Below are 14,627 nucleotides of genomic sequence, written 5' to 3'. Positions count from 1 at the left end.
CTGGGGAGGCGCTGCCATGAGGACTGCACTGTCTCGAGGGCACCTCCCCAGCCCCAGCATCCCACGAGTTGGTCAAAAGGGCATCCCCAGAGACAAGGAGAGAGAGGGCAGGCTGCAGAGAGGAAAGAAGGCAAAGGCGGGACGCACAGACGCGCCATCTAAGTTGTGGGCAAGAAGAGGGAAGGAAGATGCAGCAGAGAGGGCCAAGTTCATGCACGGCCTCTTCACTGCAGTGGGGGGGGAAATAATTACACATGCGTCTAATTTTCAGGGAGGTAGTTGGAAAACGCAGTGCGGGTAATGCTGGAAAGTAGTATCAGAAATACATCTGCAGCATCTGAATTTTGGTTTGGTTTGGTGTTTGGCAGCACCCATGGCCCACAGAAGTTCCTGGGCCTGGGATCGGATCCAAACTGAAGCAGCAACCTGAGCTGCAGCTGCAGCAACGTAGGATCCTTAGCCCACTGCACCACAGCGGGAACTCCAGAATCTGAGAATTTAAATCAAAGGTACTAGCAGTAAATTGCCATTCTCCAACAAAATGTCAGGATAACAAATAAGCAATGGAAACAAGGAAATACAAGTTGGCTACCTCGATATTCTGCAACACAAAACAAACTGGGCGTGTGCCCAATCCGCACGTCTGGGGCTCCGATTTGCAGACCTGCTCCTTACTTTGGTCAACTGCTTTTCTATTTATTTTATTTTTGTTTTATTTTTGCGCTGCAGGGCTGCCCCTGTGGCATATGGAGGTTCCCAGGCTAGGGGCTGAATCGGAGCTGTAGCCACTGGCCTACACCAGAGCCACAGCAATGCAGGATCCAAGCCGCGTCTGTGACCTACACCACAGCTCACGGCAACACCAGATCCTTAACCCACCGGGCGAGGCCAGGGATGGAGCCTACATCCTCATGGGCCACAACGGAACTCCCTCGACTGCTTTTTAAAATGGTCTCCAAAAAGTTCTGAGAGCAAAAAGTCACACTTTCGCATGTAGAGGGTGCTCCTATAGAAACACTGTCTAACAGCATTTTGGGGAAATTATACAATTTTTGAAAGAGAAGTCACCACGGCCACAGAAGATGGATGAGGAGGGCAAACCCCAACCTCTGTAAAGAGGTTTTTTTTTCCCACCACACCGGCTGGGAAATCTGCTGGGGGACACATTTTAGAGGGTGCTAAGGCTGTCTCTTCTCCAGCCTGGCAAAGAGGCAGTAACAGGAGAGGCCTTTCCAATCTGTCAGCTCCCAGCCAGCATTGCCTCAGGCTAAACAGGCAGAGTCCAAGCGGGCTGAATCCCCCTGCGGGCAGAGGGTTGTGCTTTCCTAGGGCAGTGTGACAGCAGCTGGCCGTCCCTGTGATGGATGGCAGGGTTTGAGCCAAGGGGCCAGACAGTGTTGGTAGGAACATTGTAACTTCTTGACTTCTCTCCCACCTCCCCATCTTTTTAGGGCCGCACCTGCAGCATCTGGAGGCTCCCAGGCTAGGCCTACACCACAGCCATAGCATCACAGGGTCTGAGCCGAGCTTTCGCCTACACCACAGCTCACAGCAACGCCGGATCCCTAACCCACAGAGCAAGGCCAGGAATCGAACCCGCAACCTCATGGATGCTAGTCAGATTCGTTTCCGCCGCGCCACTCTGGGAACTCCACTTCTTCACTTCTTATGTCCTAATGTGTTTGCTAAATCTTAATGTTGACTATTATCACTCTGCTTCTGCCTTCACTGTTTCTAAAGTTCCAAGACAGGGGTTTCTGGAGCGTTCTTATTCGAGAGTTAGCTGTAGCTGCAGCCTGGACCTCTTGACCCAATGTGTTAGGGACCATCCATGACTACTTCAACCTGGCCTGCACTGTCCTCTGTGGAAACAGCCACCAGAGGTCTGGCTGCCTCGTGGCCCCCAAGCCGGCTCCTCTGTCCAGTCCTGGCCTGGCACCTTTGTGCTGCCCAGGACAGTCTCATCATTTAAACCGTACTGAGCAGCTTCAAGCCAAAGGACACGTCTTTTTCTTTTTTTCTTTTTCTTTTTTTTTTTTTTTTGGTCTTCTTAGAGCCATACCTGCAGCAAATGGAGGTTGCCAGGCTAGGGGTCAAACTGGAGTTACAGCCGCCTGCCTGCACCACAGCCACAGGAGCATCAGATCCAAGCCACGTCTGCAACCTACACCACAGCTCACGGCAACGCTGGATCCTTAACACACTGAGCGAGACCAGGGATCGAACCTGCATCCTCATGGATACTAGTTGGGTTCATTCATGCTGAGCTACGACAAGTCGACAAGTCGGATTCAGCTGCCTTTCAAGTTAATGACATAATGGCCACAGCAATGCTCAAAGGCATGGAGGAAGGAGGAGGGGAGAGAGAAGAGGAGAGAGGCTGAGGGAGCACAAAGGAGAGAGAGGAGAAGGCACAGAGAGAGAAACGCCTTTTCAGAGACATGGGCCTGTGGTCCGCGCAACCTCCTGCTCAACCTGCTGTAGGCCTGTGACGAATGGGCCGGTTCAGAGGTAACCTTACCTGTGGGGCAGAGTGACTTCCAAAACAAGCGCCATTTAGACAGACCCCAGGCAGTGTTTACGCCCGGAAGGTATTATTCAGTAACTGAATTTCCCTAATACACAGTGTCTGTGTGCGAGGGGTCTACTTTCACACTTGCTTGGCACCTGCCACCTGTAACATCTCTGAAACATAAAGAGCCTGGAGTTTGCTTGGGCGTTTGGCCAGCACATACACAGGACCAGCACTGGGGAGTCCCTGCTGAACAAGAGCAGAGGGGAAGGGCCCAGCTAAGAGAAGGAAGATGCGCCTGTGCTGGCGGGCATTGGCTATTTCTGCTCTCAGAAATAGGCGGGCTCGCCAAAAAAACCAGCCTCGAAATTTTGGATCGGTTCTTTTAGTGGGGATGAGCGAAGGTAAGACTCGCACCCATCGCCCACCCCCGCACCGTTCTGTGTGTATTTTAGTCACTGCGGGGAGTGGGGAGGGAGAGAGAAGCTGTCCGCCCAGTAATTTTGTGGCTATAGGATAAGTAGGTAAGTGGGTAGTTAGTAAGGATAGATAGATGGGTAAGAAGGTAGTCAGTAAGGATAAAAAGGTAAGTAGGTAGTTGGTAAGGATAAACAGATAGGTAGGTAGTTAGTAAGGATAGTTAGGTAAATAGGTAGCTGGTAAGGATAAACAGGTAGGTAGTTGTAAGGATAGTTAGGTAAGTAGGCACGTAGGAGGGATCTCAAAACCACTTACTCCCTAAAGGGCCAGATGGCTCAAAGCAAGCAAAAAAGATGTGGGCTCAGAAGGCAAAGTCCGCATCCAGAAGCTCCTGCATTTCACCCCCGGCAGGAAGAGCCCTGAACGTGTCTGCCTCCCTGATCACGCAGCTCAACAAGTTCGGTGACCAGCCGTGGATTACTAGAGAGGACAGGTGAGTTATCTTTGTGAAAAGCTGAAAGCCTTCTTTGGGGTCAGAACTGGCAGGGGGCGGGACGTGATCAAAACCCAGGCGGGAGGGGGCGTTTAGGGCGGGTTAAGACCCCCCGGAGCGCGAGGGCACCTGAGCTCAGCCCTGCCTTTATAATCCCTGACACTAGACGCCACCCTCTTCAACGCCCGCCCGAAAGGAGAAAAGAAAGAGACAATGCCACACACGAAACCCCCGACATACGGCCCCAAAGCCACAAGGAAGGGAATGAAAAGGAACGCTGAGCATCAGAAAGAGCGACACAAGCATGTGCAGGAAACCCGGACCTTCCGTGGGAGATGTGCTGGCTCAGGTAACAGGTAGAGTCAAGCGGGACAGGTTGGCAGGTTCCGTAGCACCAGGAGCAAGGTGGGAGCTCAAGGTGGAAGGGACGTGGACTCAAGTGTGGGAAAGGCTGGGACTGCAGAGTCCAGCAGCGCCGGCTCAGAGGCGGGCTCCACGCCCGGGGGCCACCGTACCACCTGCCTAAGGCTCCCTCCCAGTGAGGCTGACCTTGAGGATGGCCAGAGACCACGCAAGTGCCAGGCAGGTGGCCGGCCCGAGCAGGCACGTCGCCACCCCCACTATTGTGGCTGTTACTGTTATTCCAGGCGTCAGGCAGCTTTTAAGAGGCCAGCAGAACAGTGAGCCTTTGAGATGTGTTTACTTCCTTCTCTGTTTCCCAACTGTGGTCTCTCCTGCCCTCAAACAGAACTAAGAAAGGGACAAGCTTATGCCACAGTCCTCCAAGAAGGGACAAAGTAAAAGTGAGTTGCAGCCACATGTGTGATTAACCGCACATCCCAAATGGCCCTGCCCGCCAAGAAGCTTGGAGCCAAATTTCAAATTCCACATACCAACCCCATTAACCCGTACGGCTAACAAACGACACTTTTCTAACAACCTACATCTCCCTTTTGTCCTCGTTTTGCATTTCTGCTTACACTGTTGGAATGTCTATTGTTAGAAGCCCATCCCAAATCCTTTTTTTTTTTTTGGAATGAAGCAGAGAATAAGTAAATACATAAAGAATGAAGGATTCTGAGCTTTCTGCCGGGTGAGGATCAAATTATTAAACCTGGCCCCCTTCCCATGGCAGTGGGTCCTCCCAGATGCTCACTGCACCTCTCCAGCCAATCGCTGGCACGCCCATAAACAGTCACTTCTTTAAGGTCAAAACAAATACATAAATTTAAACGCCCATATCTTTTATACACACACATGCTGCTAACTAAGGGCTTTTCCTAATAACCAAGCAGTTGCACGGCAAAGAGAAAAGCAGCATCTCCAACAACAAAAAAAGCAGGTCACAATAAAAATTAGAGGAGAGGACACAAAATTGTTGCCATTCCAGCAACTAAGGAAAGTATGTATCTGTTAACACGCCATCAGCGGTGTGTAACCCTTCTCAGGAATCGGGAAACACCCAGAGGGACCAGACTGGGGCAGGGTGGGGTGGGGGTCGAGGGAGAGGACAGGGAAGGAAGCGGGGGGCGGGGGGGACTTTGCCGTTAAAGGGCACCGGGGTGTTGGTTTTTAGAGAATGAAAACGATGACACCTGCTCCCTTATTCTAGACGACGAGGCTGAACTCTCAGGGCTATTTATCCTCTTCCGCCTTCCTCAGTCCTCTTCCCGTTTCCTGCTCACTTCCAGGGCTGTCGTTTCCCAAACCGATGGTCACCCATGAGAGGTGTGGGCTCGAATGGAAAATCCCCAACTACAAGTCTGTCCTGAGGAGAACCCAGCAGGCAGGTCAACGGCAAAACCACGCTTTGGCACCGAGGGTGTGGGGTCTGTTATTGCAGCAAGTATGTTTCTGATGCAAATTCCCTGATGGCCCAGCAAATTGTTTATCTAACTTAATCGTAACTGTTTCCCCAAAGTCGGTCAACCTGCGGCGTTATTCCTTCCAGGTGTAGGCTCTGTCACCTCCTCCCCACAGGAAAAGCTGCAGCCTCTCCTCTGCTGGGAGACTTAAGGCGCCTGGGGGGTAGGAATTCAGTGAGAAGGGGTGATTTATAAGAGATCTGAATGCTGATCTGCACCAATAACAAGCCGGGGGTGGGGTGGGGTGGGGGGGGTTGATTTAGTGATCCCCTCGCATGGAAGGAGGACCTTATGACAAACAACTGCCTCGGTCACAGGAGTCAAAGCAGTTATGGCCTGGAGCCAGCAGGGCATTCTTTTCTCCTGTATAAACAACATTTATCATTTCATCTCGAAAAATATTTGCCCTTAATATTTGGTAGAGACGCACGCAAAGGCTGCCTCTGGTCCTCCCACTAATACCCCCCTAGAGCCAAGTGGTTGGGATGTTTTTTAGCACAGACCATACATAATAGCATCTCTACCCAAAGCAACTTATCCACTGAGAATATCAGCAAAAAAGAGCTGGGTGGGTTTAGGTTGGAGGAGGAAGCCATCTTCGTTTTCAAAAAAAAATAGATACAGTTAAGGTAAATTTTATGGGTAATTAGAATGAGGTTGAATCTCAACTTTACTGAGATCAAATTCACATGCCATCAAATTCACCCATTTCAAGTACAATTCAATGGTCTTTAGTATATTCACATTTACCACTGGTATTCCGTATATTCACATGCAATTGTGAAACCATCACCACAGTTTGTAATTTTAGAACCTTTCTGTTCCCTCCCCCCAAATAAAACTCTGTGCTTATGAACAGTCAGCTCCCATTTCTCTCTTTTTCCCCCAACAACCTCTGGTTTACTTTCTATCCCTCTAAATTTGCCTGTTCTGGACATTTCATACATATGGAGTCAGGCAGGATCTGTCTTCTGCGTCTGTCTTCTTTCACTCAGCATAACATTTTCAGGCTGCAGCCCGTCTGCGTGTTTCATTCCTTTTTGTTGCCGAATAACCTCCACCGGATGCCCAGGCTGCGTGGCTTCATCCACTCCTCAGCTGATGGACGTCCGAGTTGCTCCCTCTCTTCCGCTCCCACGAACATCCACGGACACGTTTTTGTGGGGACACGTTTTCCTTCCCCTTGGGTATGTACTTCGGGGTAGAATCCCGGGGTCGTCTAGTTCAGATGACTGTTCAGCGGGGTTGGCGTGGCTGCCCTACTGTGTCTCCGCAGTCACGGGGAGGAAGGTGAAGAGAGCTATCGTATTTCCCCATCCCCGGCTCACCGTCCACATGCCGACTCTGCTCCTTTCTCTCTTTGCCAGGGCCCTAGTGCTCCGAGAGCATCTTCACACTCCCGGGCGACCGAACGAGAGGAGCTCAGAGCCAGAGCGAAGTGCCAAAGACCACGTGTCCCATCTTGTTTGCAAACAAGACTGAAGTACAACCATCTAATTGCGTCAAGCCCCTCAACGAAGGAAAGAGGGCAATTTCCCTCAGGTGCCTGATCTCAGAAATATCTGCAAAGCACTAACCCCAAATCATATATCCGTACACAAATACTGAAGGGGGAGGCATATGCCCGGGTTTTTAACCACGTTTGAGGGATCATGCCTGACGTGCCCGCTTTCTTCACTTCCTCACTGAACACACCATGTCCTTGATCCCCACTAACCGTGAGCACCCTCGGTGCCACCCTGGCTATTTTGATCTGACACAGTGACTACCGATGGGGGAGAGTCCGGCTGTCATTCCTCTGCTTCCACAGAGTCTTAGGTGAATCTTTGCAGAATCAACACACACTCCGCACAATTTAACACACGGAATTTCTCCCGTGGCTGCCTCGGTAATAGCTTGGCTTTGCTTTTCTTTCTCAGCTCCTCTGAGAGAGCATATATAAAATGAATAATTATTGCTGCTCAAGAATCGCTGGAGTCAGCAATGCTTCATAGGAACTGCACTTCCTCCTTCCTCCCTTCCCTCCCACCACAAATTCTCCCCCCATCAGTTAAGAATTAAAGAGGCATTACTGGGCTAAAGAAATCCGACCTGAAATATGTGCTGCAGCAACACTGACAAGCGACCAAGAGTATTAACAATAATTTCCAGCATGGCTGGAAGAATGCGATGATCCGTCTTTGAAATGAGCCAACTCTGCACAAGATTAAAATCAGTTTCCTCGTCCTTCTGGACCCCTCGCCTCTCCTAGTCCCACCCCCTTCAAAACAAAGAGTGGTTGAGGCACAGCAACAAATGGTTCTGGAAATTAACGTTCTTGACCAGAACGAAACCCCAAGATAAATTCCACGCTCCGTTAGATTTTCTACATTCTCTGGGATCAGGGTTTTTTGTGGTTTCTCTCTCCCCAGAGGGATACTACCTGAGTGATAACATTTCTGACCCAGAAGCTTAAAAGCAGAAAGAGCGACAACTGTGTGTTATCGTAAAAAGAAGAGCTCATTAGCCACAACCCAGGTCATTTCTGAGCCACAAGAGAGAGGAGGCCACTTCTCTCTTAAGGTAATGACCTTGAGCAGGTGAGTTAGCTTTGTACCTGGCTGTCCCCTGGAACATGGGACAGTAACAGGACCTCAGGGAGCACGTTTCTGGGTGCTTCAGACCGAGCCCAGGACAGAAGAAAGACCGAGGCTCTCTGAGCATCACCACCACCAAGGCCACCTCCATCTTCCAGAAGCTGCCTGGAGAGCAGACAGAGCTACCCGCCCCCAGGGCATCTCCATGCAAATACAAGGTACCGCCATCCTTACTCCAGAGTCTGGCCCCTGACCCATCCTGCAGGAGCAATAGGCTCACGAGACAAAGCCAAGAAAGAAGAAAGACGGGGCACAGCAGGAAATGGGACAGACATTTGATAATAACAAAGAAATGGCACCTTATTTGTTTTTTCACCACCATGTTGAAAAAATGCAATTCTTAAAAACAACCCTTCCAATGGTGGGGTGGGGGTGGGGCAGGAGAGGTGAAAAGCTGAGAAACCTCTCCAGCGCGAAGCCCCAGAGTTGCCCAGCCCAGAGAGCGAGGCTTCTGGATGATCTGACATCCTTCTCTCTCTCGAGGGTACTTTTGTGTCCTCCTCCCCGTTTACGTTCATACGTGAGCATCCTCGCGACACCCAGCAGGGAAGAAAAGGACTCTTCCTTCGGAAAAGGGACATTACAGATCCAGAGGGGCAGAGGGCAGAAAGCTGGCACCTGCGCCTACCTCGCTCTGCGGCTGCCCGGGCCCCTGGTCGGCGGCGCGGAGGTTCAGGACGTGCACCTCCTGTGGCCGCCCCATGGTGCCCCGGCTGGCACACCCCGACAGGACGGTGAAGCTCTCCATCAAGGCCTGGACCGGGTGGGAGGCATTGACAGGCGACAGCGCACACTGGACGCCAGGCTCTGGACCTGCCGAGGGAACCACAAACACGAAATTAATTGGACCACAATTGAATGCACTGTCCTGGGTGATGTGCCAACCCACCAGAGGCGCCGTTCCAGGTAAGCTGTTTCCGGAACTAAATGACAAAAGTGCGAGTCTATTCCTTAAAAACCCCCATCTCTTCAGTTCCTTTGGGATGATCGGGGCGTGTATCCGCTTGTTTAAATGCCTTCTTGAGGAGTTCCCGTCGTGGTGCAGTGGTTAACGAATCCGACTAGGAACCATGAGGTTGCGGGTTCAGTCCCTGCCCTTGCTCAGTGGGTTAACGATCCGGCGTTGCCGTGAGCTGTGGTGTAGGTCGCAGACGCGGCTTGGATCCCGCGTTGCTGTGGCTCTGGCGTAGGCCGGTGGGTACAGCTCCGATTGGACCCCTAGCCTGGGAACCTCCATATGCCGCGGGAGCGGCCCAAGAAATGGCAAAAAGACAAAATAAATAAATAAATAAATACATAAATAAATGCCTTCTTGAGACACACAGGTCACGAATGAATTCCTCTGGATGAAGGAAGCCTCCCATTGACACTGGTGTTCAATTTTTCCTTCTCAGAAGAAAGCCAGAGTTCAATGGAAGAAGTTATTCCCAAGCCCCCATAATATTATGCATAAGTAACATTCAATACCTAACACTGCACCCCAAAAAGCAGAATATGCACATCCTACCTTTTAAGAGCTTCCCCTTCTTAGGGAAAAGCCAAACAAACTTAAGAACATACAAAAGCAAGATGAACGGAGCAGAGGCAACTGGGGCCAGAGGGGCACCAGCAGTTGGGGCGTGGACAGAAAGACCCCCCCCCCCCCCCCGCCGAGAGGGGCAGGACATGAGCAGAGCCTCACAAAGAGTAGAGGCCTGGTCATACCCACCTCCTGCTTGCTCATTCTCCCTCCCTCTAATCAACCAGAACTGCAATCCCAAATCCAGCCATCCCCCCACCCCCGACTCTACTTCCATCCGCCCTCACTGTCTCTGTCCCTGGACGACTGCAGAGCTTCCTAAAAGGCGTCTCTGGTCTCAAGTCCTACAACTGCCTTCACCTAACGCGGGGTGGTCCTCACTGAAGGGTTATTCCAAATGCCAAGACCTACGCCTCCCATCTCTGGGCACGTGGCCCGTGAATAAAGCCTGTGCCCTTAGCCTGGTACACAAGGCCTTTCTTTTTTTTTTTTTTTTGGTCTTTTTGCCTTTTCTAGGGCCACTTCCATGGCATATGGAGGTTCTCAGGCCAGGGGTCTACTTGGAGCTGCAGCTGCCGGCCTTTGCCACAGCCATAGCAACACAGGATCTGAGCCGCGTCTAAAACCTACACCACAGCTCACAGCAATGCTGGATCCCCAACCCACTGAGCAAGGCCAGGGATCGAACCCGCAACCCCATGGTTCCTAGTCAGACTCGTCAACCACTGTGCCACGACGGGAACTCCCACAAGGCCTTTCTTGATCATCCTGTCTCTTGGCCTCAGCCCTCCCGCCTCCAGCAAAGCCCAAGTGGCTTAAAGGTTTCAACTCCATGTCTTCATCCAAGCTTGTTTCCTTTTTCCCAAAGCCTTTCCTGCTCTTTCTCCACGCCTATAACCAACACCCCTTCCTCTGTCCCCTGTAACGTCTCTGCCCCCTCTGCTGTCGCATTTTCTGCACTGTAACCACCAGTGCACATGTCTGTCTTTGCCAGTCCAGTGTGAGCTCCTTGGGAGCTCTGGGTCACTCTCTCTGTATCCTCAAGCACCCACCAGAGCGCCCCACCTGCACGAGATGCTCAAAAAATCATTGAGCTTTAAAAAAAAAAAAAATGCCCCCTTTCTGATTGGTGATTAGGGACCTGGATTTGGTTGTGAGGAGCTAACGTGGGAGACAGACTGGACAGTAATGGGATGTCCATTAGCTGAACTGATAGAGGGCCATCCAGAAACAAGAAGGAAGTGGCGACACTTAAACCTCACACACCTCTGTAAGCTTGGTATTGTCCCCATCGCGCCCTGGAGACAGAACACCATGGCATATTCTCAACCACAGCCTTCCAGATGAAAGCCGATCAAAGGCCTGAATGCACTCCAGTTGGTTCCTCCTGACGTCTACACAAGACAAGTCCCTCCAGGATGACAGCCCGAGTTGCAAATGCAAACACAGGTCACAAGCAGGCACTCCTGCCGCCGCACTGCGGTCCTATAAGCAGACAGCCTGCCCGGTGTGCCAAGTCTATTTCAGAACTCAGGGAAATTATCTAGGCTGATAACAGTCAGCTGGTCTGAAACGAAGTGTGTGCCTTCTCAAAGAGTCACTGCCACCCTCCGCACCGCCCTCCCGTGCCCAGCTGCTCTCTGAGGGGAAGGCAGAAGGTACCGGACACAGGGGTCCCTGGAGTCCCCGAGCGGGTCCCCCGCCACCCTCCTGCCCTCACCAGCCGCAGTCAGACGCCGGATGTAGTCCCCACCGCAGAGCTCCAGGAATCGTCCCCTGCTCCTCCTTGGCTCCGGGATGAGCAGGGGCGACTGCTCCCACACCAGGAGGCCCTCCTGACCTGCCTCACAGCCTCCTGCCACGAATTCGTCTTTGTCACAAATTAAGCACAAACAAAAACACTTTTCACTTTCATTTCTGTATGTAGGTGCGAAGCTCTGACAGGGCTGGAGAGCTGCCCAAAGCACACCTGCACAGGGCTGGCAATCTGCCTTATATGCCACCAGCACCCACCAGGGTCTCCCATAAGGCCCCACATCCCTCATCTCCACACTGGGCGAGAGCACAAACTCACTGGTAACTAACCAGAGCATCAGGTCTTCCCCAAAGAGGGAGAGAAGCAGAGAGGGGCTGCCCCAGCTGAAGACACGTGCTCTTTGCCTTAAGAGTCTCTGTTCTCTGTCCTACCAGGGTCCAAGACAGGACACAGCCCACTTCACGAGCTGCAGCACCAGCCATGAGTTAGGAGGCAGGGTCCAAGGTCAAAGGAGAGAGAGCAAGGCACAGAGCACACTCTGATCAGGTGAAACAACAGCCACACTTCACAGAGCCCCCCTGGGGCGGGTGTTACACACCCTCAGTACAGGGAGCCCTGGACCCTCAGACACAGCATAGGGCTGGGCTTTGAGGCTCCTTAGGGCATTCTTCTCCTCCAAGTTTAAAAAAGAAAAAAGCCGTAATAACATGTGATTAATACATCCTCGAGCCAAAAAGGTGAAGCCAAAGACGAAAGAGAAGAAGGAGAAGAAAGGGAAAGGGGGGAAGATGAGCAAGGAGAAGACGAGGAAAAGGAAGGAAAGCAAAAGGAAGGGGAGGGGAAATCAGGAACTAGCCCCCCACCCTCCAAGGGTAGAGAAGAAAGGGTGCCTTCACCAGTTCAACACACAATGTCCATCTGGTCTAGGAAGTCATAAACACACACACACACAGCTCCCGTTAAGTGCTCGCTCTAGGCCGGGCAGTGCTAGGTGCTGTGTATCCTTCCAACAGCCCCACAAGATGATGTCTCAACCCCATTTTAAAGCACAGGACAGCAACTTCAATGAACTTGATTCTTCCTAGGTTCCCCCAGTCACCCAAGGCCTCAGACTCAGATCTGGATCTCTGTAAGGTGAAATTTTTCGTTAAAAAATGCTGGCCCCAGATGGACTCACTGGTGAATTCCACCTAACATTTAAGGAAGAAATTACACCCACCCTCTTCACCCTCTTTCATGAGACAGCAGCAGCACAGGGAATCCTTCTTAACTTATTCTACCTCATTACCCTAGTACCAAAAGCAGACAAAGACACTCTAAGAAAACCAGAGACCAATATCTCTCATGAACACAGATGCAAAAATCCTCAACGAAATATCAGCAAACTTAATCCAACAATGTAGACAAGCAATCACACCACAATCAACTGGGATTTACTCCAAGTATGCAACATTTTTGACTTGAAAATCAATCACTGTAATCCATCTCACCACCTGACTAAAAGAAGAAAAGCGAGAAGAAAAATCATATCAACATGTCAATAGAAGCAGAAAAGGCATTTTACAAAATCTAAACAGTTATTCATGATAAAACCTCTTAGCAAATTAGGAATAGATGGGAACTTCCTTAACCAGATAAAGGATGTGTACAAAAAAATCCCACAGCTAACGTCATACTTAATGGTGAGAAACTAAAAGTTTTCTCACTAAGATCAACAAGATAAGGACACCCCCTCTTACCACTTCTTTTCAACACTGTTCTGGAAGTTCTAGCTAATGCTTGCCGCGAGGTATGGCAATGTGACCAAATTCTGGCTAATAAGATATAACCGGAGGTGATATATGAAATTTCTAAGAAGTTTCTTAAGGAAGGAAGGAGTTGTGTTCTTTTGCCCTTTCCTCCTTCCTGCTGGCTGGAATACAGTTGCGATGGATAGAGCTCAAGCAGCCATCCTGGACCACAGAGGGAAGCAATATGCTGCTGAGTCAGGCAAAGCCATTAGACAAAAGTTGCCTGGGTCACTGATGAACACAGAGCTGTTGGATCAGCTCTGTACTGTTTGATATATACATATGTATCAGAAACACCTGTAACTTTTCTCTTGTTCAAGCCAATATTATTTGGGGTTTTCTGACATTTGCAACTTAACCTACCCAGTTAAAACTCCAACTTTGTTCTACTTCATCAAAAGTGCCAACCGTCTTCCCACCAGCGCCTGCACATACAAAGTTTCCTTTGGCAGCCACCACTCCCACCACTCCCGGTGTAACGAACTCCTCCTCAATCTCAGATCTCTCAGGGACGCTTCTCTGACTGCACCCCGTGTGATTATACTTATATAATCATTTGTGCAATCATCTGCTTCACATCTGCATGCACCCAAATACTGCCAACACCACCCAAGAATGAAACCCAATCACTCTGTTTACTGCTGGATCGCGTATCCCAGCCTAATGTCTAGCACTTAGGACCCACTTGAATATTAATGAGGGAAGGGGGGCAGGAGGCGAGAAGAGAAAGGACCATGAGCTGATCCATGCCCCAAAGATCCCACCCAAAGAGGGAACTCTATCTTAGACTTCTGTCTTTCACTCTTTACCCAGTCGCCAAAGCTTCCACCTCATACTAATGGGAAAAAAGTCCTGAGCTGAAGGAAGTGGCATTTTTGGTTGCTAAGAATTAAGTCCCCATCTGGGCTTCCCCACCCTCAAATGTCACAGATGGCAGGAAACACAAACCTGGTTTTGTTCTCTCGTATCAAACATTCTCTGGCAAGACCCTGCACTCCAGGTGACACAACGACCACCCCATCAGCACAGCACACCCCAGCCTCATCCTGCCACCACCCCGCAGGTCAGCGCCCTGCCTTCCTGCCCCTCTCCTGCAGCCACAGCCTTGAACCCGTCTCCCATCCTCCATGGGACTCACGGTGGGTGTCTAGAGCAGGCTGCCCACACAGGCCAGACCCATCTCCGGCTAGAAGAGCTTCCGCCTGGACAGACTGGGATCCCCAGGCCCCCCAGGCACTAGCACATGAGCCCGAGGTGGGAAGGAGCCCGTGATTCTCACCGGACCACTGCAGGGCCCAGGTATAGTGCTGCATGGTCACCAAGGTGCAGAAGCCAGGAAAACAGGCTGTGAAACCCCATCTGACGCACAGGCTGACTTTTATGGTGACCCACCAGTGTAGACTCTCGCTGGCAGCCTCCAACGACGGGGGTTTCTGTTGTGGCCACTGCTGCAAACCCACAGCCCCTCCTTCCTGGAGCCACCTCCCCCCTACCCTGAATCAAGAGGCAGGGGGGCCAAATGCCCTGATCACGACGCTGAGCAGCACAGCAAAAGCTACTTACGCAGGAGGCATCAGCGGGGCACAGGCGGGAATGGAAAGAAGTGCTGGCCCAAAGCGACAATGTTCAGAAACAA

At 51.1% G+C, this 14,627-nt stretch overlaps 1 protein-coding gene across 5 annotated transcripts in view; it reads right to left on the bottom strand.

The window, feature by feature from the left end:
* Positions 1 to 14,627, bottom strand: part of TGFBR3 (transforming growth factor beta receptor 3) — a 210,501-nt gene that overhangs the window by 107,438 nt on the left and 88,436 nt on the right. For 4 of the 5 annotated variants that reach the window (XM_021088720.2, XM_085020912.1, NM_001444391.1 and 1 more), the window contains 1 exon segment: positions 8,555 to 8,739. In XM_021088720.2, coding sequence (XP_020944379.2) covers positions 8,555 to 8,739 — 185 coding nt within the window. 5 annotated transcript variants of the gene reach the window in all.

The sequence above is a fragment of the Sus scrofa genome, chromosome 4 (assembly GCF_054392235.1).
Source record: "Sus scrofa isolate SSC_HxYL_T2T_F1_AM1 chromosome 4, Sscrofa_HxYL_maternal_Yorkshire_Landrace_v2.0, whole genome shotgun sequence".
NCBI classification, from domain to species: Eukaryota; Metazoa; Chordata; class Mammalia; order Artiodactyla; family Suidae; genus Sus; species Sus scrofa.
Note: the sequence above shows the minus strand (reverse complement) of the source record. Positions and strands in the feature narration are given on the sequence as shown.